The sequence below is a fragment of the Myzus persicae genome, unplaced genomic scaffold (assembly GCF_001856785.1).
Source record: "Myzus persicae strain clone G006 unplaced genomic scaffold, MPER_G0061.0, whole genome shotgun sequence".
Classification (NCBI taxonomy): Eukaryota; Metazoa; Arthropoda; class Insecta; order Hemiptera; family Aphididae; genus Myzus; species Myzus persicae.
The window spans coordinates 162,589-189,536 of NW_019103988.1; the positions used below are offsets into that span (position 1 = coordinate 162,589).

General features: G+C 28.0%; 1 protein-coding gene across 1 annotated transcript; it reads right to left on the reverse strand.

The window, feature by feature from the left end:
- Window positions 1–14,927: 14,927 nt before the first annotated feature.
- LOC111037258 (serine/threonine-protein phosphatase 6 catalytic subunit) lies at window positions 14,928–18,376 on the reverse strand. Its single transcript, XM_022319676.1, has 7 exons — window positions 18,125–18,376; window positions 17,969–18,064; window positions 17,697–17,904; window positions 16,772–16,851; window positions 16,593–16,698; window positions 16,342–16,503; window positions 14,928–15,287 (listed from the first exon to the last, which is right to left on the reverse strand). Exons 1-7 carry the CDS (start codon window positions 18,191–18,193, stop codon window positions 15,097–15,099), a joined length of 912 nt encoding a protein of 303 aa, XP_022175368.1. The 5' UTR covers window positions 18,194–18,376; the 3' UTR covers window positions 14,928–15,096.
- Between the last annotated feature and the right edge of the window lie 8,572 nt (window positions 18,377–26,948).

The window sequence follows — 26,948 nt, forward strand, 5'->3', positions numbered from 1 at the left end:
GTAATTATAGGCTACAAATACAATTTACCAAATAAGTTACATATTACATATATGATATACATTATCATCCATATAAATTATACATTTTTTTTTAAAGGGGGATCAGAGAAAAAATCCAACTTATGCATACAAATTAGACGTTTTTTGGTATGATAATATCCTTAAAAAAGTTCATTAGTGAGGTGTGATTTCAAATGATTAAACAAAAATAATAAAAACTATTTAAAAAAATCAATTTGTATTAAAAGGACGTTACACCCGCATACGATGTCTCTACCTTGCAAACGAATAACTTACCGAATTGTACGTTCTGAATAATTCATTTAAAACGATGTATTATGTTTAATATTAGAGTGATTGACCTACAATCAAATTTAGAAGTAAGAATATTATCTTGTGAATCGTATAGATTCATTCATATTTTAATTTTAAAGCAAGTTATGAGTTTTTTAAAATGTACAAGCAATTTACAATTTTAAATTGATTTTTTTTAAGTGGGGTAATTTAAGCTAAGTTTTTATTACATTGTATCCATTATTATAAATTATAAGAATGTATATTTTATAAGTTATAAATTATTCAAAACGTGAAAAGGTGTCCTAAAATTTTTTTAAATAATAATAATGCTGTAAAAATAAAAATTGCAAAAACTGCAAAAAATTACTAATTAAAAATAATGGGAGATTTGATAAGTAAAACCAAACTTTATCTTAGCATTATTAACAATATCGCTGTCATTACTATTTGTGTTGAGATACACACAAAATACTGACAACGGCAATTTGTTAATCTTATTATCAGAGCTGACCATAATTGAAAGATGCAAACTCCTAATAATTACAAACACGAACTAGCGTGGACAGAATGAATGATAATCAGGCATTTAAAATCTTCGATCGCATAATTGATGATTTTCTTAAAATGTCAAGATCTGTTTCGCCAAATGATTTAGAAGAAACGTCATTCTTGCAGTAACTTGTAACTTTCAAGTTAAGCCATTATACTACCGTCGACCCATGAAATATAATAATTTATTTTAAAATAGCCAAATAGGTATAGAGAAGCTGGTTATGTTTATTGTTTTTATTGATATAATTATGAGGTTGGGTTGAAAATATATTTTTTTCATATTAAGATTTTGCTTGTTGTTTCTCATTGCGGACAGCAGTGCTCTTATTATGTGGACAAAATACGTTTTCATCTGCGTCTTCATCAAAAATATTAATGCAGCTTGCAGTTTAGCGAACTAAGACTATTATTTTGGAGAAATATACATAGAAGAGAAATTCAGTTTTGAGTACTTTAGGTTAGTTACCCTTCTGTGGAACCGCAAGACAAGGGGCAATAATGTTATTATAGAGCAGTATTCATGGACTTTGGACCGTACGAAACGCGCGTGGCAGATAACGGAGCGTGAACAAACTGATAACCGATAAACTTAACTGTACTAAGTTTTTAATAGATATAGATGTTTTGAAATGATTCAAAATAAAATAAAATATTTATTATCCTGGCATAATGACTACCAAGTGATTTTTCGTTAGATATAATTTTTTTTTATATCAATACATTATATTATATATTTTTACCATATAGATAATAGATATTACTCAATAAATATTAAAAATGTGTGTAGGTACATATGCGTGTACCATATGTCCATGTACTTGTGTCAATGTATTTTCAATATCTAAAATGTTTATTTAGTGTGTATTATATCATATTAATCTTAATGCAAATCATTAACTGCACTTTGCTGTAATGCAATCTTAAATAAGCTACAAATTATAGAATTAGTAAACTAGTTTGTTTTAGTGATATTACATTCAACATTATATAGTCAGTATTCAGCTATAGATATATATATCACTAATATATGTATGCTAAGTATGCGTGCATTATTGCTCTCGTGATTTTAAATTGTAATATATATATAAATATATTGCATAGTGTATATAGTATATACATATTTCAATATTTGTGAATTATATTGCAATCAGTGTCAACGCGCGAGGGTTAGGTATTGTGAAACATAATTATTGTATTACAGCTAAAATGTGGGTATATACTTACACTATGTGAGGTGTATATTAATATTTTGTATTTGCATTTACATATAATATACCATAATTATTAAAGTTTCGATAATAATTAATATTAATTTACCTACAACACAGATGAAATGATATTGTATCAATAGAAATGATGATATCGATTATTAGAGGTATATTTCGACTAATAGATTCAAAAGGACAAGAATAAAGAGACAAATTTCATAAAAAAATTGTCAAGAAAATATCAGAACAATTATAAAATTACGCATCAGTATTGCTACTTTAACCCATGTAAAATATTATAATAGGAATTATTCATTATTTTTGGAAAATATGTGCAATATCTTTAAAAAATAAATTTTATAGCTTATACAATGATGCATTTATAGTTCATACATGCGTACTGCGTATAGCGTATTTATACCTATAATATAATATATTATACATTATACTGGCATATATTCTTTACTCGTCATTCTATGATATACCTATATATAAATATTTCATAAACATTTTATTAGTATAGGCACTATGCAAATAATTAAATTAGACAATCCGTTATCACTGTATCAATACGTACTATATGTCTATAGGGCTTCAGCAGAAATTTTATTTTAAAAAATTCAAACATTTAATTAAATATAAACTGATGGTAAAATAACAACCTGTCAGACTGCAGTCTATTCTCCTTTTCAAACCCAATATTTGAATAACATTAAATTCATAATGAAGAGGTTACCTAGTTAATTAACACAGAGGTCATATTATACAGTGATAGCTAGCAAAAGTATAAAAACATTAATTTAATTGAGTATAATATATGTAAAAAACAATTGGCAAAACGCAAGAGAGACTGGAGCATCCTTAGGCAAACACATATTATAAAGAAGCAAAAAAAATATTGACTACCTATCAATTTCATAATTCAATGATTATTATAAGAAGTCACTATAAGTGTTCGATTGAAAATGTATAAATTCATACATGCTATACTACTCCTGCTTTAGTTCTAGGAAATTGAGTGGCATTTTATAAACGGAAATTCTGGACGTGCAACTTAACAGTTCACAATTCAATCACTTCAAATGATTCATATTTTATGAGTCATTAGTCAATATAGTAGCTAAAATAAGAGCTAGTGAAATAAGCTCATGCATTCACCATGATAACCTAAGTATCACAAATTACATTGTATATAGTGACTGCTGCACTGGGCAGACTAAAAATGGCATTATTATGTCTATTTGAACTTACATTGTCTGAAGATGCATATTAACCCAATAAAAATAACAGACCACATACATTAAGGTCAGTGGTCACATCTGGTTCCCGAACATTCATAGATAGAATACGATTCCGACCATGTTGTAGAATCGAAAAACCTCGTAAACCCATGCGGTTAGCTCAACTTATTCTTTTTGTAGGAAGGTACTAAAGTTCAATTGGTACAAAGATACATTTTCTGTTTGAAATGGATTAAACTAATTTTATGATTTCAATATTTTGCTCTAGAAAAATGTAATATAAAAATAAATGAAGAAGGTGCACCATTTGTTTTTAAAAATGTTAAATGACAAGTTTCACCAAAAACCAAAGAAAATACAAATAAAGTAATGTTCAAAACTTTTTTTTAGCTGGAGATTTAAGATGGATGTCATTGCGTACTCACGGTGACAATAAGTCATGTGGAATGATAAATGTATTGTTCGTGTCATACGAGATAATAGCAAATTAAAAATAACTAAATATGATATAATTGTTTTTATTTTTGTTTTTATTGGATTCAATACCTAATTAATTGTTTTTATTTAAATGAAATATTTATTGATACAATTCATTTTTACGTATATTTCTCTATTCTGAGCTATAGGCACATATAATTTAGTGTATACGAATATTAATTATTAAATATGTATATATATTAATACATAATTTATACCTATATATTTGACTGTAAGTACTCACAATTTGATTACACATGGACATATTATATTCGAATTCATTTATTCGTTTATATTTTTGACTTTATAAACAATAACATATATTTTTAAATTTTCATATCTCAAGGTATTTAATCGTCAATAAATTATGACGATAATAAATATAAAGTAAATATGATTTTGATAGCGTCTTCAAATAAATTGACCATGAACTAATAATACAACATCAAACGTTCAAATGATTGACAAAATTAGACTACTATTGCAATACAATTCACAAATATTAAAATATGTATATACATTATACACAATATAATATATATGTATAAATGTATAATAGTTATGTACATACAAATTTAAAATCACGATTGCAATAATGCATACATATTCAGCACACATATACACATATATTACTATATTAGTGACTATGTATAAAGCTGACAATATAATGTTGATTGTAATAGCACTAAAACAAACGAGTTCTATATGCAGTTTATTTAAGACTACACTACTACAGGGTGCAGTTCATTAATTCGCATTAAGTTTACTATGATATGAACACTAAATAAAATATTATAGATACTGAGCGATGTATACATTGATTTTACAATGATGAGTGGTTTTTTAAATGTTTATTTTAAAATGTCACAAGTAACCTGCACCCTAAAAATTGAAGTTCAAAAAATTTTTCTACTGAAAGTGTCTGACCATTTATTTGAAAATGATTAGACATCATCACCAAAACACTAACAAAGATATTGGAAATATATGTGACCCTCTGATTGCATATTGATGATGCATTGATGTATTTGTGGTGGATGCCTAATGAGAATGGAGATGATGACATGGGGATGGTTTTTGTAAAGTTCACAGCCATTCTTTGTAGGTATAGATCCACAGGAATATCGTAAACAACACATATTGTTTTTAGGACATCCCCCAAACTGTCCTTAGTTATTATTAAAACTATTAAAAAATGTTAAAGGAATATAAAAAGGATTTTTTTTTCAAAATTATATTTGTTTAAACTGCTTTATATTTTCTCCGTTTTTACAGACCTGTCCAAATAGGTACACATTACACAGTATAATACGTAATTTTAAATCGATAGACGCATTAGGTGAATATTGAAGTACTTTCTTACTTATTAATACTTTTAATTTTAGTTACATATTATTCTAATAAAAATCGCAGGCATAATAACTAAATATTAAATTGTTTGGTCGCTTGTTTGAAATAATATTTAAAAATAATATTATACTCTGCAGTCTGTGTCAGAATTTATAAAACACTTTAAAGTTTTAATCTGAATTTTTAAATTTAACATAAAAAAAACTTATACAATATTCATAGAAACTGTTGTATGTATAATACTGGTTATTGAAATACATAATATATATTATAAACTTTGTATAAATATTTAAATAAAATAATCAATATTATACACAAATAATGTTTAATATAGGTTTAGTACATAAATACTAAAATGTATACAAATTACAATTATTAATGAGTAGTGAGTACTGTATTTACTAATGACATTTCATAGTAATATGGCATAATGTATGTATATTTATAAAATAAAAATCAATATTGAAAATTAAACTTTTGAAATATTACACGTATAGACTTTTTATTCCGCTTAACTCAATAAATCCTTTAACCTACATAAAAACGCCGCAGAGTTTTAGAGCTTACATTTTAAAATTAAATTTGTTATAGCTGATGCAACAAAACTAATTTTAAATATTTTAACAATTCTAAACATATATTATATTAAAGCAATAAAGAGAATTTTAAATTTTTATCTGATCGTTTTTATTTTAAATCCTATACTGGCGTAGGTACAATAACATATAGAGACCAGCTTTTAAAAAAAACTTTCTCCTTCAATTTAAAATACTTAAACTATTTTCAACAAAACTACTTTAATTACAGTTAATTACTCATAACGACTAATTATAGGTGCTTGGAATTATATAAAACTAAATATAGCGTTTGCCTGAACTCTGAAAGTCTTAAGAATCAGGTAGGTATTATATCTAAAAGGGCAAAGGTACATTTAATTCAACTTAATTACAAAAATTATTTAAAATAATATGTTGTACTTTAGTGTTTAGAATTTTAGATTGTTATCTAAACAAGGAACTATAACTATCATTTGGATTCATAAAATAAGAAGAGATATTATCCATCTATTGGTTTTTTGGAAGTGAAAACAATATTTCAGAATGAGTTTTATAAAAAAATATTTTTAGTCCCTATAGATATAGTCAAAATAACTTATTACTTATTATTTAATTTTTATGTATGAAACATTTGCTATTTGCATTACATATCTACTATACCTAATTCGTGCTGAAATCATTATTTAAATGATAGGCACGCAGCACATTAATAATTTTAATATAGGTATATACAATATTAATTAATATTATATAGGACGAATCGGTAGTTAATGTACCCTACCCATGCTATATAGTACATACTTAATAATATTACTGCCTACTGGTGTAGTCTAGTCGTGTGCGTATTATTATGCATAAAGATATTTGGGTTTTTTTTTTTTTAATTTACTTTCAATTACTGTAGTACCTACTACCTAAATGATTTATACAATTCATAAGATGTTGAATGTTTATATAGAACAAGAGGCTGCGATGAAATAAAACTCGAATGTCTATATAATATGTATATAACGCTAAAAATGGGACACTGTAAAGCTGGGACAAACATTTTCTGTATACCTATCTACACAAATATTATCAATTGCCACAGCCCAAATCGACTATATTTTAAGCGTTATCAAATGTTTTATTAAGATTATTCAATGTACTAAGCCAGCGGTTCCCAACCCATGGGCCTCGAGGGCCTTGTGGGCCTCGAGCAGCTTAGTACTGGGCCATGAACCACATAAATATGTAATATTTAATATTATATATATATTTTAAATAATATTATTACATATTTTTTGTATATACCTATTATACCTAATAATATTTCTGTTTATAATAATATTTGTCAATATTATCTACACTCTGCAGTGTCAAATTATTAATTAACGCTAAATATAGGAATCAACTGAATGTTGAAAGTGATTTAATTGTAAAACCATCCAATTTTCATCCCCATATTGACTCTCTCGTAAAGGACAAGTAATGTCAAAAATCACATTAAATTGTTTAGATTGTGATTAAGTTTAATAAAGTGTTTTTCATGATAAACAATTGATTTTTTAATTCTTTTTAGTTCTAACAACTGACGTTTGTATATACATATATATATTTATGCATTCGTATATAGGTGAGCTGTTTGTGGGCCTCAGAGATTTGTTTACAAACTAAAAAGGTTGGGAAGCGCTGTACGTACTAAGTATTTATATAAAAATATAAATATCTATAATTATAATTTATAAACAATAACTACTTAAAAAAAAAAATTGTTTACTCTTATTATTTACATTATAAAAAAAAATTGTAACAAATGTAATCTTAAACGATTTTAACTCTACTAATTTAAATTACAATAATTATATTTTATATCATTTTTGTAGTAAATAAATGTTCCATATTGGCTATGGTATTGTACTAAATGCGTACTTATTGTTAGTTTTTACAGTATGCAGGTATTTGTGTCATACTGTCATCTAAAGACATATTATTTTAGTTTGTGCAACGATGCAGGTTTTAGAAAATCATAAATGTAACTGCAGTTATTAATGTTATAATGATGAATCACGATAATATGAAAAAAACCCCAGGGAACTTGTTTTGCTCGCAGTCAGCTGTGTAGTGCGAGTTTTGAGTGAACCCCGTCATTTAGTAGGTCACTGTAATTTAAGAGTTAAATTTGAATTGAATTATAAATCATTCAATCGCCATAATTGCACCTATACGAAAAACTATTCTAAACTGAAACGATGTGCATCAATAATGTTTCTAAGGATAATTTGTACATATTTTATTACTATATATAGTATATACCTAAGAAATTTATTTTTCTATTAGTATAACGGTAGGTAAACAAGTTTTTAACAAAGTCATCACATACATATATATGCATATTAAATAACTTAGAATTTATAAGTCAATACCAACAGACGGAATGAGAATGGTGTGAATAGGTTCGCCGTTCGTGGTATAAATAGCATACAACCAGTGGCATGTCAGGAATTTTGTATGTGTGTGGGGAGGGGGGGGCTAAGTCCCACTAAAAAATCCCCATTCAATTTTCCTTCACTTACACTTTTGTAAAATCATGTTATAATAATATTCTAAAATAATGGGGGGAGGGTATAGCCCCACTTATCCCCCCCCCATATTTACGCTTCTGCATTCATTTAAACTAAATATTGTTGCATAGAAAATGAAATAAATAAATATACACAGTGGCGAAAAGTTTCAAGAATCCTTTGCGGTTAATATTTTTCGATATACAAAAAATAACTGAAATCTTTAATGATTTGTTTAAACATCCAATTTCATGAAAAATTAAACTTGAAATTACTATTAATAAAAAATATTCCTATACGTATTTTCGATTCATTTAAAGCGGCATGTATTAACAATTTGAATCCACTCAGAATAAATTACAAAATAATCCATGTATATTAGTCAACAAAATATGTTCCTAAACTGCAATCGCTAATCTGAATAATTTTTTAGTGACGGTGATTCATCATCTTCGAGTAATTGCGGAAATTTACGACGCGTTCATCAAAGTATAGCTTAAAGAGATTAACATCAGACCAAACACTCTTCACACTCGTGAATAAAATTTAATATAAAATATAAATTGTAAACAGTGCAAACCCGTGTTTTCGGCGGTACTCTTACAACTCATTAACTACATTCCAACATAATATATTTATAAAATATAGAGTAAGACGTGTAATAATGGACTTTGGCTGAAACTATATATATCATATTGTACCTAATAATGTGCAGCAAACAAAATAATAAGTTGGACATAAACACATTAAAGCACGGTTCTAAGTGAAAAGATTCGTGGAGCTCTATTTTGTTTTTACATACCTATTTTTATATAATAATATATAGCCACACAGATAGGTACAAAGGACGGAAAATACCAGTAAAGTCCACAGCTGACAGTCACAAGTTCAAACAGCAGTTGTTTAAGCCTATAACAATGAGTATAATAACTAATGACATGCATAATTGATTACACGAATTTATTTGTGTTGTGTAGTGAACATGATAATATCAAAAATCGGAATACTGTATACACTACCTTTATTCTTTTGTATTTTAAAAATGTTTTCTGGACAATCTATGACGTTCTATATATTATCATTTTCACCGAACATCGATCATTCGTATACAATATTATAATGAATCGGTCAACCGGATATCGAATTTTTACCATCGGAAAACATGATAATTATAAAACATAATTCTATTACACGAATATACGAGTGCAGACGAAACGCTAGCATGCTTATTGTCTCCGTCTTACAAACGCATAAGTAGTAAATTGTACGTACTAAATAATCCATTTAAGGTCTAACTCTGTCCAACGCAACTATACTAAGTCTGACTCTGCTAGGTGTATGTTTAGCATTTGAATGGATTAACCTAATATCAAATTTAAAAGTAAGAATATTATCTAGACACTGAATTCCATAGGTTTTTTTTATGTTTTGATTTTAATAATGTGAGATACAAGCATTTTAAACTCGTAAATTTGTACATTTGTACATTTTAAATGCTCACGACTCGAGGTCGAGGATGTCGGCGCGCTATATTTTGTTTTCTCTTTCTGACCCTGCACTGTCGACATCGCAAATTTGTGTTCAGCAGAACTAACCTTGTGCTGTTAGTTTCAATATTAGCTTTAGTAATATTATAGTTGCACGCCTTTATTATTTAACTTAAGCCTTTATAGGTATTACAATGAATTGACCGTTGACCTATTATATCGATGAACTCAAATTTTAAATCATTATCTGTGCTTGTCTGTTGACTTTTTTATGATATTCAAATTTGTAATCGATATTTGAGAATTTTTAAGTTTAAACTATCATAGAACTTGTATAAAATACCTTAAAAAACTAACGTAGGTACAAACACAAACAACAACTTAAGTTTGATGATCATAGCAGTTAATTCGCTATAATACTAAAACTATGGTTGGAACTAAGGTTGGATCTGCTGAACAAAACATTTTCCAATGTTGCTTGTGGGTCAAAGAGAGAAAAAAATAGCGCACTGACGCATCGTCATATCATAATGATTGACTTAAATCCTATTTTTGCATGCCCATCTGGTGTCTATCTGTGGAAATTGTTCAAGATTACCGATTGAGAGATAAGACTATAAGACTATAGGTACATGTTATTTGATATTTAAGCTTTTCCGTGAGAACCTCCCCTGGTAATCGTTTCGTGAAAATATTTATTTACTCCGAACAGGAAGTTAAATAAATAACTTTTCACTTCCGTGAATCATGCGTCATGTGTGATGATTGTAATATGTGAGTTGTATTCTAGAATTTTAATTATGAGTAGGTAATATTGATCTATGTTAATATTTTCTAATCTTCAGTAAGTTCTACTAATGGCCTATAGCGATGATAATTACCTATACCTGCAGCTAGTGACTAATTTATAATAATAATAAAAAAAGTTGTAATCAAATATTCTAGTACCCAACCAATGTATTATTATCATTTTATATATAATATTATTATTTCGAGCACACGCATGACATATTATATTGATATATTATTGTTGTGTTCGTTAGCAATTTAGGTATCTTATATTTCTTTGGATCATCCATTTATCAAAAATAATCAGACGTTCGAACTTATAGCTGTGTATTTGTAAGTATAACACAAAAATATCGAATTACGCATAAATATCGAATATTTGTTATCTTACGTATACTGTCGTGAGTACTCGTATGACGTATATGATGTTATAACTGTTATAAGGGTTATTTAGAAAGCTAAAAAAAATGAGAGAACGAGTGTATTAAATATAATTTCCTGAGTCTTTAATTATTTAGCCAATAGTCATACATAATAATTAATAATATAGATTATAATTACCTATTTGCATATATAGGTAAATATAAATTAAAATATCATTGTTTTAGCTGTGGGTAATAAATGATAAATAATTTGAAATTTCGGAAAAGTGCGTAACTACATTTTACTTCGTGTCTTCGTACTTTCATTATTTATAACATGCATTGACTGCTAATATTAGTTATTAGATAGTTAATGTTTACAATTTGATACGTGAGAATCCAAATATTACCCATATTATACGTGTGTACCTACGCACGCGAGTGTATTAACCCAGGTACAAGAAGAATTCAACTATTAAAGTTTATGTTCCTATCCTATTGTATTTTTGTGGAACAGAGAATAATTATAACTCAAAATAGTTTGATAAAGATTATATAATAAAAAATACCACCATCTGTCGTATTGTTTTTGTTTTCTGAAACTAATTAGTAATTTGTAATTCACACGACCTGATGTAATGCCGTAGGCGGCAGGTGTGTGTACAATAAATTGCAATGTGGAGTCTGAAATGTCTAAATCCAATAACTAAGAAATAATGATAATCTGATCACATATTATTCCCATGCACAATATACAAATGATTAATGAGTGAAAACAAAGTCACCTCACAGGTCACAAATCAAATCATACTTACAGGCTACAGCACCAGTGCATAGTTACATACAGTTACGATTAAGATAAATACAATATTGTTCGTTGTTGATCAGGAGGATGTGCATCTATCTAGATTCTAGATATTATGATTTTGTGACTATATCGACGATCTACTTTAATTTTTGGGTTAAAATGTAGTATGAATTTTTATATTTTGTACTTGATGGTACAAGTATAGGTAAACAAATAAAAAATAATTATAATGTATGCCAATATGCCATAATAACACACCACCACATCTCTAAACAGTCAAACTCTAAAACCAAACACTCTCCTAGGTTTAAAAATTTATTCGCACGCATTGTACTGTGAACACTTGAAATTTTAATTTAAAAAAACAATTAACAATATTGTTTTATTATTTAACGTTCAACCGTTGCGACGAAATAAAATTAAAATTATTTAAAAAGTAAACAATATATTATTATGGGACCAAAAATGTAAACGGAACATCGAGTGAAAAGCACCGATGACCCAGTTTTAATAATATTCGACCTTGAAGAATTGAAACCCTGTTTAATCAATATACTGCGAGGTGGTTGATGGTTAGGTGTGGTGGTGAACTGATGCTTGCGCACCCATCGTTTGCTCTCGGCCTGACCCACTTATCTCGCCATTTCACTTATCGGCGCTATTGTGCTATTTTTCCGAATGCAGTTCACCGAAAAAAAAAACACCCCACGTCAATAAGTAATATGAGCGCATGAAAAGAAAAATTATCCAAAAACCGATGAAGTCGATCTGAAGCTGTATTGCCTGTTTCATGATAGGTATTAGGTTTCGAGTGTAGGTCCAAGTACCAATCACCATTGAGTAGGTCACTGAATCGTGATGAGTCATTAATAAAGAGTAATGAGTAATGACAAATGGATACAGGGGCGTCTCTAGACAGTTTTCAAGTGGGGGGGGGATGAATGCCCCTCCACCTACAAATTTAGGGATGCGCCTAAATGGATGTGTTAAATTAGAACTCAATTATAAGTCACTGCATACGAAAAATGATTGCGAGCTGAGACGATGTGTCGATCTCCTTTTTTAAGAATATTTTATAATTAATTTATATTATGGGTATTGAAATTGGGTAGTTAATTTATTTTTCAAATAGAAGTTCTTACGGTATATTGAAATAATTTTTACCAAATATATCTCATATAGGTACCTATATCTATTATATTATTATTATATTATATCATACATTAACTTACATAAGTCAGTATTTAATACTTATCATATACCGTAGAACGGCCAACGGTGTGAACAGTGAATATATAGGTTCGACAGGTTCGTAGTATAAAATATTTTGAAAATTATAATATAAGGTCTAGACAACTTCAATATAAATATTAAATAATTTATTATGTTTGATGAAAATGTCAAATCCTTATACACTATACAGTTATTGATTTTTGAATTACAACTAAAAACCAAAATCAATTTGTCCAAAACTTCTTGTTCGTATAATATTCCCGGTTTTCTGTAACATATTTTCATGTTTTTTTGCTGATTATTTTTAAAAGTTTTTTATTATAAAGTACTTTACTATAACTAGTATAACTTAGCACTTATCAGTCCAACCATAGATCCTATTTTATCTTCAAGACTCCAACCATGAAGTTAAAGATTTCTACTGTTCTAAAAGCTTATGATAAACACAATAACAATTAACAACAATATCATGCATTTAAAACCAAATTCATCGTTATGCTCAAAATTAAACAATTTCCGACCATTTTCTTTTATAATATTTAGGTACCTAGCTATGATAATATTATGTAGGATGACCCATCAGTTCTTTGTCCTTTAATTATACATTTATCCATAATCTGATTTTTGGTTGGTATATTTTTGATAATACCTACATAAACTGTCATAACTCATAAAGACCATATTTTCAAGTGTCGTGACGTGGGTTGTGAGTGAGTGTAAGTAGTTGTACATACTAACTTATTTCTCCCCCCAAAAAACAATTAATTTAAAATTAGCATTAGTAAATACAGTGAAACTCTCATTTAACCATTATTTAGACATGCATTTAACGATTTTTCGGTTTAACAAAATATTTTTGTGAACTAAACCAAATTAGAATAAAATTAATTTAATTCTATTTTACGAATTTTTTTGTTGAACATAACACTTTGTAATTTAGAAGTTTCACAGCTTCACTATATTTATTAAAAAAAAAAAACTGTTTAAGATTAAGCATAACATTTTAAATAAAAAATACTAGTTCAAATTTAACACTGAAAGCTCAAGTTAGAACCATAATACAGGTTAACAATCATCTACTTAATCAACTTCAATTTACATTTTTATTGTTTTACTAATGATGAAACCAATGCCGCAACTAGGTGTATTAATGGGGGAGGGAATTACTGATTTTACAGCTCATTAGTCATAATTAAAATTTTAATAATTATTTTAGATGGTATTGGTGGGCTGTGGGCCTGTGGCATGAAATAATTGTGATCTTTATCTTATTTTCACGTGACAGCATTTTGTCAATATTTTTAAAATTAATTAGATTAGAATTTAGAATAAAATTCTTCAGACAATCAGAAATCGGCCTGGACTCTGGATTGATGACGGTTGTGGTATTAATAATCTAATTATGAATTACAATAAACCCTTAGTCTAATAGTGGAAGAACTACCCATATAGACAACATAATAGATAAAATCAATTAGAATTTGATACAAAATTAGTACTCACCAGGCCTTAGGAATTTGTTTAAGTATTACGTGTAATTTGTCCTAAGCTGACCTAACTAATAATATCAATACATAAATGATGCATTTAAATATTTAGTACTAACTATAATTAATAATATAATATAGTTGGAATAAAATCAAGTTTCGTTAAAAAATCAACATTTCTATTTTTTTTTAATTAAAAAAATAATTCAATGATTAAGCAATTTAAACAATACAATTTAATGATTACAAAATAACTTATTGTCATAACATCAATAATAATCTTTATACTATTAAAAAAATGTAATATATTAAAAAAACATTTTTCACAGATATTAATTATATAAATTTATAGTATTATCACCATAACATTATTTTATTATACCAAAAATCCAGGAAATTGTGCTCTAAATGAGTGCATCATGCAACATACAAGTAAGTTGTACTCATAATTCTAAAAACAGAATAATATGGAGTAAATAAATTGGATAGGTAAAAGGTAATATTTTTATGACAATTAAAATCAACGAAACACAGTATTTTAAAAATAATTAATTTTAATGAGTTTTGGATGATAATTTTATATATTGACAATTTGGCAAATAGTTTTTGCTGATTTTCAATAAAAATAAATTATATATAAACAATCAATTTTCAATTGCTAAAGAAACTTTTTTGTAAAATGTATATCCTTATTAGTTTTACTTATCACAAAAAGTAAGGGGTTGCAGCCTTATCTGGAATAACTCGTTGTTCGTCAGGAACGGCATTAAACAATATTGGCTTGCGATCATGAACAGTAGAAAATTCCATTATTGATGCAACATTACCACATCGATAACAGTAGTTAGGTGCAGACCATACAGTTACAAGTTTATCATTAAACATGTATTTATACCCTGCAAAATAATTTTATTAAATACATTAAAATATGTGTATTTAAATTTAAAAAAGTAATTATAGTAGTGATAAAAATATTATCATTGTAGTCAAACTCAAATTAAACACATTTTTACAATTTAATGTTTATAACAGAATAATAAATTTATTAAAGTAAAATTAAGTTAAAATATATGATTTTATTTAAATACAGTTAATCATTGTTCTAAATTTAATAGCAATTTAAAATTGAATTCTTAAAAAAATGTAAATAGATGCTTTTTAGTTATCATAACTATTCTACGATGGTATGGTAATCATAAAAGTGTGTACAGAATAGTTAGGGTAGGCGGTTAAGTACTCAGATTAAAATAAGTACAATAGGCATAAGGTTTTAGTTAGTAAAATAAAAGTTACTTGTGAAGTACAATACTTAATGATATTATACCAAATTAATAGTTAACGCTCAATTTGGAAAAAAATATAGCAGTTATAAATTGAAATAGATCCTTGGTATGGGTATGGAATTTTAGTGACTAATATTTACTTGAAATGCCTCATAATACTGTAAATTTGTAGGTAATATGAAATATTATTTTATTTTAAGTGATATAGCAGTGAATATCTTATGTGATTCATCAGTGTGTTTGATGGTAAAAGTGCTGAGCGGTTAAAAATTGTTACCTCCAGAATAGTTGTTGAACCAGAACGTAAGTACAAATTTGAATATATACTTAATACTTATATATTATTTAAGACTACTCTGCCAGTCAGGGCCCATACCACACTAATGATGGTATTATAAAATTGTACACATTGTAACATTGTTATAATATGTGATAAATAAAATACCCTAATAAAATTTTTGATCATTATTATTTTGTTGACAATGAGAGTAATTTTATACATTAAAAATTGTTACAGGGGGGAAATGTCCCTTTGTCGCTCCCCTCCCCCATGGGAAAGCGCCTGATTGTAGTTACGCAGGAAAAGACATTTATTTAAATCAAATACTAATAATAATATTCACTATGAATAAAATATGATATTTTATTATTTATAAAAAATGTATACCTTCATTAACCAATTGATGTGCTCTACAAATTAGCTCCAATTGATTTTTTTCCATAAATTCTTCAGTAACTTTAGATCCAAATAACCAGCCTGCTCCTCGTGGGCTGATAGTCCATTTTTCAATGTCTTCTGGATCAGACCATACTAAGTCGCAAAACGCTCCTAAAAAAACCATCAAATTAATAAAAAATTATAAAAATTAAATTAAAACTTAAAAATAAATCAACAATTACATATCATTTTTAAATTACCTTTGTATGGAATTTCTTGATTGCGTTCTATTACTCTGATTTGATCTAATGTTGAAATATCAGGAGATAAACCACCATGCACACAAAATACTTCTTCATCTATTAACTGTCAAAATCATAAAAATTCAAAATATTTAAAACTACAATGGGTTTAATTGCTTAGTAAACAGAAATCATACCGCTGCAACAGACAATAAATCAAAAACTTTACAACACTCTTTCCATACATTTGCATTTCCATACTTGTTCATACATTCATCTGAAAATTAAAACATAGCAATAAATTTGACTATTTTAAAGCAAGATTGCAAACCAAAAAATATTTTATTTATTTAACTGTTGTAATTGAATTTAGATTAATTATATATTATTATTATTACACATAATTATTTTACAAGTTGAACGTCTGTACTACATTTTGTGAGCTCAAGCTCAAACAAGAACCCAAGTTCCTAAGTTCTTATGTTATACAAATATGTACATTTAAGTATTGAAATTTCAATTCTTCCTGTTTTAAAATAACCACCTCATCTGAAGCCAAGATGCAAATCCATATAATACATTTTTGTGTACTCAAAACAAGTGTAGATATACATATTTTATATGCGCTTATAATTAAATAATAAACCAAAACTACAAAAAAATTGTTTTTAATACTTATAAATTCTATTATTAAATCTTTATTTTTAGTACATATATGTCAGTGTATTATAATAAGCTTATATAAAATATATATTGGTTAATATCATATTCATACACTGATGTATGTATATATTTAAAATAAAGATTTAATAATAAAATAATAAGTATTAAAATCAATTTTTTTGTAGTTTTGGTTTATTATTTTAATCACCGTTTCCCAAACTTTTTCTCCGCAGGACCCCGAAAGAAAAAATTATTGGAAACCCTGTAAAACAAATAACCTAACCTAACAATAATAAATAATAATACAAGACCTCCTTCGATATACATAAGGGCTCCTAGTGGTCTTCGGACTACAGTTTGAGAAACTATGAATTAAATGTAAATATTTCCAAAATGATAATTTTAAAAACAATTGAAAAACATAAATAGTTAACTGTTAATTTAATTCTGAATAACTACCATAAAATCCGTAGACTTGAGTGATTTGTCTTGATTCATGATTGCCTCGAAGAAGTGTGATGCGATGTGGCCATTTTGCTTTTAGGGTTAAAAGTCTAGTTAAAGATTCCAGGCTGTAGTATCCACGGTCAACAAAGTCACCCATGAACACATAATTAGTGTCGGGGACTTGGCCTCCGTTTCTAAACAATTCTTCTAAATCGTAAAACTAAAAAAATGAACAGACATTGTCAACAATAAGATTTCAACACACAACTTATTGCAATATTTACTTGTCCATGGATGTCCCCACAAACTGTTACCGGGGTGCTGACCGGCTGGATGTTAGCTTCTTCGATCAACAAGTCGCATACAATCTGACACAGTTTCTAAACAAACAGATACATGAAATTAATATCGGTTAATAATTCGTAGAAGGAGAATCTTACCTTTAAATCGTTTTCTGGCAAATATTTGCACTGTTTGGCAATCTCGAACCAGTTTTCCCACTCGGGCATTTCAAGTATTTAAAAAAAAAATTCCAATACTGCTAGATCACATGAGTCGTCGATAATACGAACCTAACTTAGGTATGTAGAACAAATTATTTCCCAAAAGGGGCACCGGTCTGTTATTCAAAACGTTAGAAAAAAAAAATAAAACAAAATAATAATAAAACAATTTTCAATGAATTTTTATCACAAATCACTATTACCCTTATCATATTTTTTTTTAGCGCGTACAGTGTTGTCCAACATTTCGTAAGAAAATATCTAGTCAAGTGCGGGCGATGTGATGATGTCTATATTTTATTAAAAAGAGACCACGATGGCGCAATGACAGTAAACCGCATTACCGCAAAAGCGTCCAAAGGCAAATAGGTAAAGACGTGTAACTGTGGGCTCAATGTCTGCGTGAGACGGAGGGAATCTGAAATCTGTATTGGACTAGGTTTATGTTTTAAATCGGCATTGTTTGTATTGTGCACAATGATAGAATAATAACATTATTACAATAGTACTACCTATTGTTCTGTGCTATTGCGGTATGGGATAAGTGTATGATTTGAGTGGATTGCGTATTAGATAGATATTAATAGAATATTACTCCTGTGCTGGGTAAATAATAATATAGGCCACTATTCCAACGACTAGGCGTACCTACTAGGCCCATCCATTAATCATTAATGGTTAGTGGTTAGGGACTGGTTAGTGGTTAGTGCCCACGAATTATAGAAGTATAGATAGGTACCTAAGATATACATCTTAATTCGTGTTAGTGGCTGAAAAATTGCGTACTTTTGCAATACCAGATCCAAGTCTTCAAAAAACACTTTACAAATATTATATATTAAATACTGTTATATTGTAACTATTTGTTGTATGTTTGTTTGTAATTGACAATTGCAATTGTGCGGTATTCATTTTAGTGAGTAAATAATGAAAATAGATATAACACTACCTATATAAGTTTATAAATGATACTGTAACTACTTAATTTAATATTATAAAGATCTGGTAAATATGTTTGGAAGGGACTAACGAAAATACTATACTAAACCGATTTAAAAATAAATTTCACTTACCTATACTAAGCTAAATACTGTTAAAGTGACATAGACTGTGTTTTATTTAAAAAACAAAATTTTAGATCTTAGTGAAAATGAAAAGAACACAGGGATTGTATATTTAGCTCACTAACTATAATAATATATTTTTGTTTATTTTATAGGGTTGCTATTGGTTACAGAAAATGAAATAGTTTCTATAAATGGTTGGAAATAATTTTAGACCTTTATTTTCTACTTGGTCAAAACCATCAAAATGACCGTGTTAAAAATCTTTAATCATGGAGCTGAAGATTGGATAAATCGATGGGCATTAATTAACGGGAAACGGTTTATTTCAATATTTCGATGGCTGGATATAATTTAAAACAATGTATATACTACAAAAACATCACTACATCAGTCATTAATAGATTTTAAAAAAAGTCGAAATAAAACCGAACGTATGTCCGATTCCGATGAAACTTTAGGAAGTTGTTGAGTAGGTTTACTCCAGCGAATGTTTCTGGTATATTATACCCTGGTGTGTTACAATATGAACTGGGTTACAGTGGTTACACCAAAACCGATGTACACCAATATAACGCCGTATTTTTTATTAATTGATATTTTTTCTTCGGGGGAAGTCAGGTTATACGCTGCTATAGTGCTATACCAAAAACCATCACCGAATGGCACATTACATCCAATCCACCATAGCTTGGTGAGATAAAAATTTGTAAGAATTTGTTTATTAATTAATTTGTTTATTAATTAATTTAATTAAAATTAAAATTTTTTTTTTTATTTTTTATAAAATTCGTAAGAACGACAAACTTGGTATAACTTGGAAACTTAAGGGTTAAAAATTATACATTTACATACTCACCTCGAGAATTCCTCAATCTTCAAAAAGATTGCCTATTTGATAGAATAGCCACAATAGCTGGTCTCACGGGCAATGCCGGGCGGGATGGCTACAATATAATACAATGTCCTGACTGCGTCGCCGCCGTCTGATCAACGTAAAGCCTATTTTGGGATTTAATATGTCCGTTGAAATTTTTTAAGTTTTAACACCATTATATTATAGATACATCGAATATTATTAAATAACAATTGAACAATGTTTGAATTATAGAGAATTGGAATTTTTTAAAAGCAACAAAGTGCACTGTGTCTTCTAATATCACAATAAAACCAATAATATTATATGAGGTATCTGGTAAACCTATCCAACTTTCCTTCCGATAAATAGGGAATGGAGTATTTTTATTTCCTACCTTTTTACAGTAATCGAGGATGTAATCAATTAAATTAAATCCATAACATTATAAATTTATCCCAACTAAATGTATGCATTTTTAAAATGTTGACTTTAACGTCCTATAAATACACTATATAGTAGCATAGTAGTAACCCACTGTGCAAAATTTTGTTACAGAAACGTTGCATGGAAGGTTCAAATCAACATGTAATATTGCATTTGTTGTTGCTGTTACGTTAAATTAACATCAACGGTACCGCTAATGTCCAAATTTTATAACGTCACATTTATGTAGGTACATTGTATAAGTACCAAGTAACCCATGTTACATAAGACACTCTTTATTTCAAAATTTCAAATGCCAAATGAATATTTCAAAAAATATTTTGTTAACATAATTTTAAGTCATTAAAAAGCAATTTAATATTGTTATTTATTTACAAAGTTGGGTAATACCTTATATGTATTAGGTACTATTTTTTATCTTCATCATTTTTCAATTGTTTACTGTTTTAATAAAAACGTGCATTTTTAATTCCTTATTCTAGAGAAGAATAGTTTTTTGGAATTTGGGGTTCTTTGATTTATAAATGAGTAGTTAATGCGTATTTTAAGTGTTGCTGAGAAAAGTGGAGTAGTACAAATGTATCTACTAAGCAAAATATTACTCCTCTAAACTTTAAATACTTATGAAGTTATAAGTTATAAGTTATAACTAGGGCTGGGATTTTAATGTCCTAAACATTTTCAAAAAATGCCCTTAAAAAAATGCATAAATGACTTAAAAAACTCAAAAAATGCACTAAAAAAATGCATTTAAATTATATTTATTATGGTTTAAAATTAGAAAAAAAATTTAAATTATACTACAGTAATGTATTTTTTTTTGTTTATTGTACGTTGTTACTTCTTTAGTTTTTTTATGCTTCTGTTTTCTTAATCATTCATTCTAAAATAATAATTTAAAAAAAAAATTTTTAACGGTGATAATTTACGGGGAAACCCTAGCTATGATGAAATATATGAATATATGATACTATATATAAAATTTATTATTCGTACCGTCAGCAGTTTGCCGAAAGTTTTTTGTGAATCGCAACAATTAAAAATGGACGCTGTCATCAATAGAGAAAAAACTTTTAAAAAATAGTGAAAAATAGAATTTTTTCGATTATATTGTTTTGTTAAGATTTAAAATGATTTGTGTAAAAGAAATATTATCAAAACCGTAAGTTTTTTTCTGAAATAATGAGTGTCTTACATTATTTGCATCACCCACGTATATAATAATTTATGTCAATAATATAATAAAGATATTTTAGAGAATAATAAATTAAGAGGACTCTACGTCCATGCATCTGTGTTTTCCGTCATACAAACCTATGAGTACACGACATAAAAAATGTCCACATCTCGTTTGAAAATTAAAAGCCGACGCTTAAGCACATAATAGTTTTCTTAACTAAAAGTTTGGTTATGAAACTAGTGAACGAAAACTTGCCATGTAGCACGTGTGTAAGAGACAAGTAAGCAACAAATGCATAGGTAGCGTCCTCTTAATGTGTATAGGCAGGTAAGATAGCAAACTTAAATTTAAACTATGCATGACCTGGCTTTTAAAATATATTATTTCACTTACCTTTTTTGAACTTTGTTCAGTCATCGTTCAGTACCTATACTGGCTATAACATTAGTAGGTTAACAAAAATATCGACTAATGATAAAACCAAAAAAAAATGTAAAATGATCAAACGTATAAACAGTTTGAATTAATATTTAATGATTGCGAGTAGGTACGTGTTTGCGCGTTTATTACAGTTGAAAATGCAATGATGTTAAAAATATTTTGTGTAGTGAGTGGTTGGTGGGTTAGGGACCAGCGTAGTAGCTGTTGAAGTGGAAGGAATATGGATAAAATAAATACAAAAATGCCACTATACGTCTATACCATGATGTATTTATCTATTTTTAAATAGTAGCTGAATTAATTTGTTATTACTTATAATTATTACAAATATATAAATAGTTTTTAATCGCATCACTGGGCTGTTTTTATAATGTTACAGGGACTTGTTTCAACGATATTGAAATATTACTATACGTCTACGTTTCTGGGATGTTGATATATAAACTAAAATATTTATATTTCTAAAACTAAACCGTTAAATATGATGTTTTAGTAATGCTGAGGGGCGATGTTAGAATTGCAACTAAAATCATACATCGCTGCAGTGTTCTGTAACCTAAAATGGACAGTGGGAACTAGTTGTACACTTGTATAATTTATAAACACTATCTATAGAAATAATATTATAATAATCATATTATTTAGTATTTATAGGTAGGTCATTGTCCGTTGGTACAAAATATTTAACAAAAACGATATTGAAATTTGAAAAATAAATATTGCCGTTAGATCAATGATCGATATAAGTGGCAAATGTCTGATATGACTTTATGAGTGATATGATTATAATCTGTCAGACTTTGAACTCTGCAGAGTTTTCGTTTGTCCACACATGGAAATATACTATAGATAAATTACTATTTTTGGTCTAAAAATGAGTCTTTATTAGTTTTATCCTTAATATATTGTCAAACACTGAGCATATTCGGGAATCAAATGGTAAAGGTTATTGACCTAAGGTAGGTACATCAATTGGGCTTATGTGAACTCCGACAAGAAAATAAACAGGTACAATTAAGTCTATGTGAACTCTGTCAGTGAAGAAAATCAAGAAACAGTATAAAATTAATATAGTACAGAGGTTCTCGAACTTTTTTTTTGGCGTACCACTTAAGTATATTATCAATCAATCGCGTACCACTGATGATTAAAAATAGAAAGGTACAAACTTTACATAGTTAAATACATTTATTTAATGGTATGAATTAAATAACAAATTCTCAATGAGAACCATGGATTAGTAGATTTTATATTAGCGATGAAATATCTGGTTCGGTGTTACTTAAGGCCTTCCGTATACCAATAAGTAGGTAGTCTACCACTAGTGGTACGCGTACCACAGTTTGAGAACCGCTGATATAGTATATTATTATTAAAAAAAAAAATCATAATTTGTGTAGTAATAATATTATTCACATTAAATAATAATTAAGCGTAATATCCCAAAAATATGCAAAACTTAAAAACAAAAATAATAACTGTCCAACCAAATCATTGGTATTATCATAATAAATAATTGAAATAATTATAATAATCATAAAATATGTACATAGGCGCGTAGTGTTATATTATAATATTTTGAACCATGAACTAAAATTATGTGTTACAATTTGTAGATATTCTAACTTCTAAGTCTAATATAAATTCATTATTATAACTATTTATAGTATTCTTTAACAACATCATTTTTTTTTCATTTTGAATTTTAGAGCTAATTAAGCTAAGAAATATTAAATTTACAAAAGCAAGCCTTTAACACTGGAGGAGTTTCCATATACCCATTACAGGTAAGAAAATAAAACTAGAGGAGTTTACATTAGACCTTTTCAGATTTCATGGGTGGTGTAAACTCTTTCGATTGTATGGTAAACTCTCCTGATTTTTAAAACTAGTAAACTCTCCCGATGATGGTAAACTCTCCCGGGTCAGTATTATGATTACCTGAAGGAAATGTTTTAACTATCTCAGGTCAACTCAACTTTATGTTTACCTGAAGTAAATGTGTAAACTCCTCTGAGTTGTTTTAAATGTTTATAGCTACACTATAAATAAGCAACTGTGCAGCGATTGTGATCATCATTTTAAATATTAATAATCAATTGTATTACCGTTAACCTAAATTTAAAATTAAAGTATTTAAATATATTATTACCATTAACCTATTTTTAATTTAAGTATCTATTTAAAACGATATTGACTATAATGGCTCAACCAAGTTTTACAACCTTACCAACCGCGTAATAAGAATAGTGCCCAATGCTCCCCTATATAGCGTAGTAGTACTAAAGTATTGTAGACCTGGGAGTGTTTACTTAACGTGTTTCCGTCAGGTAGTATTGGAGTATACCTGGGAGAGTTTACATGTCATTAACATCGGGAGAGTTTACAACCGCCCGATTTCATTATACCTTTTTATCGTATTCTAATTTCTAAAGGAGTTTACAATCGTCCCATCAATTGCACACAATAACCATTGGAGTCTTAAATCTTAATACTTATTCAAATAAGTATATGAAATTAGAAATTACAACTAATGACTAGGTACCTATTAATTAGGTAGATACACTATTACATTATAGAGCAAGGGTTGCGAACTTTTTCGGGTCAAGTGCCAAATTTAAAAACAAATTTAAAAAAATATATTTGCGTGCCTCCTCCCCCCCCCCCAAAAAAAAAGCAATTTTACTGAGAATAAAAGAAGGTAAGCAATAATAATTACTATACACATTTCATCACGTTTATTTGTTAACTTTTACTTTATGAAATACAGGCTGCAAAATATTATGAAGTATGTCGAAAAAAATATTTCAATTAGTTTGGACGTGCCATTGAAATTCGGCCAACTTGCCAATTCTGGTACTTTTGCCTTAGGTTCGCTACCCCTGCTATAGAGTATAAACCTTTACACTTTTACAGTACACACCTATATATATATTTAATGGAATGTTATGTTATTGAGCTGTGTAAAATAATGTTTTGGATTAAAGGTACCTAATACGTAATGACTAAAGATACAGTTTTTATATATAAAGTGTAAGAGTAATTTATCGATATTATACTATAATTATTACTTATTACTTTATTAGTTATGAGTTATTATATTATTTAATATTAGGCGTGTGCGCAGCTCCTACCGTAGCAGCGCTATAACTGTGATAAATTCAAACAAGCCAATGAGAGATGATCGGAACTATGAATTTATGGTGGGGTTTTATTATACGTTCATTCTGTGTCTTTATATTGTAGTAAAGCCTATAAGCTTTTTGAGTTGGCAGATTAGTACATCTCTAGTCACCACAGTGCAATAAAAGAACCTTTTTCCTTGCACACCTTTCGGTCAGTGACCGACGTGTCGGAAACCAAAGATTCACGGCTCGCTCTTTACTTCGAATTCCACCTGCACCAATATCTAGGATATATTTTATTATAATATAATATAGGGTTTTAAATACGTATATTTGTATGTAAGTATAAAATTAAATGAAAATTATTTATAATTTATGCATATAGTAAAATACTAAAATTGTTTATTTTGATCAAATAATAATTTGAGTTTTGAATATAATTTCAAGTTTGTTATAAAAATTTTTTTTTACATACAAGGCAAGTAGTAAAGTAAAATATGATAAATGTATTAAATAGTATACTATGTCCAGACTAGATATAAAGATATTATATAAGTCTTTTTATAATGTAATCCAAATATTTTATTTTGAATTTTAGTTTTTTGAAGTCATGATGATGAAGACTAAAAAAACCAAAAAAATTTCCTACAACGAAAATACTAGGGAGAAAAGATCAAATGCAAAAACTAACCATATCAAGGATATAAAAAGTGAGAAATATATTACAATTACATATCTAAATTAAAAAAATCGTACTGGAAGTCGATGTCTCGCCTGAGAGTGTTGTGTCCGACACTCTGTCTTACAAACTTAAAAAATAACAAGTGTGCATTCAACAGAACCATTTTTGTGCTGTTAGTTTTAATATTAGTGTTTGTAAGTTTGAATTTATGATACTTTAATTTTAATCAACTAATGACTAACTTGCTAATAGCTACATAAAATCTTAAAAAACCGACATACAAATACTAGAAATCTTCTTGCCTTTATTTATTATAAAATGTCGTATGTAATACACTTAAATATTAAAGTTAACAAAACAAAATTGATGTTCTGCTGAACGTACATTTGCAATATTATCTTCAAGACGGGGTCAAAACGGTAGCGGGTGTGAGTGTGGGATGTCTTCTTAAAAAGTATATACTATGTATAAATTATATATATATTACGACCCTATATATAATTTCAATACTTAAAAACGTCGGTATTTTTATAAACATATTATAATGTAATTATTTTATTTAAGTACTTCGGATTATGAAAGTATAATAACATATGTCTTCATAACAAATTATAAAAAGCTATAATCAAATGCTGAATCCGCAACTCCATAGGCGCAAATACAGGGTGGCTTTAAGGGCCAAGCCCCCCTCCCCCCAAAAAAAATTGCATACACTATTTGTACCTATGCACCATACACTCCACAAATTGGATTTATATGGCAAGCATAAATGTATAGTTAATATGTGTACATATTTTTATTTACAATCATTTCAGAAAAAAATACTAAGAAAAATCAATTTGAAACGAAAAAAAGCAAAAATGAGATAAATAAAATGAAATCTAGTAATAAAGCTACACTCGTCGAATTAACAGAAGCTGCAAGTACAAGTTCAAACACAAAAATCGAAACAGTAGAATCCGAAGA

Excerpts from the sequence above, each read along its gene's own strand:
- LOC111037258 (XM_022319676.1), bottom strand. The coding sequence starts at position 18,193 with ATGCCCGAGTGGGAAAACTGGTTCGAGATTGCCAAACAGTGCAAATAT. Across the intron at positions 16,699-16,771 it reads ATTTATTGTCTGTTGCAGCG|TTAATAGATGAAGAAGTATT; the intron begins GTATGATTTCTG and ends TGATTTTGACAG. Across the intron at positions 15,288-16,341 it reads ACATCAATTGGTTAATGAAG|GGTATAAATACATGTTTAAT; the intron begins GTATACATTTTT and ends ATTATTTTGCAG.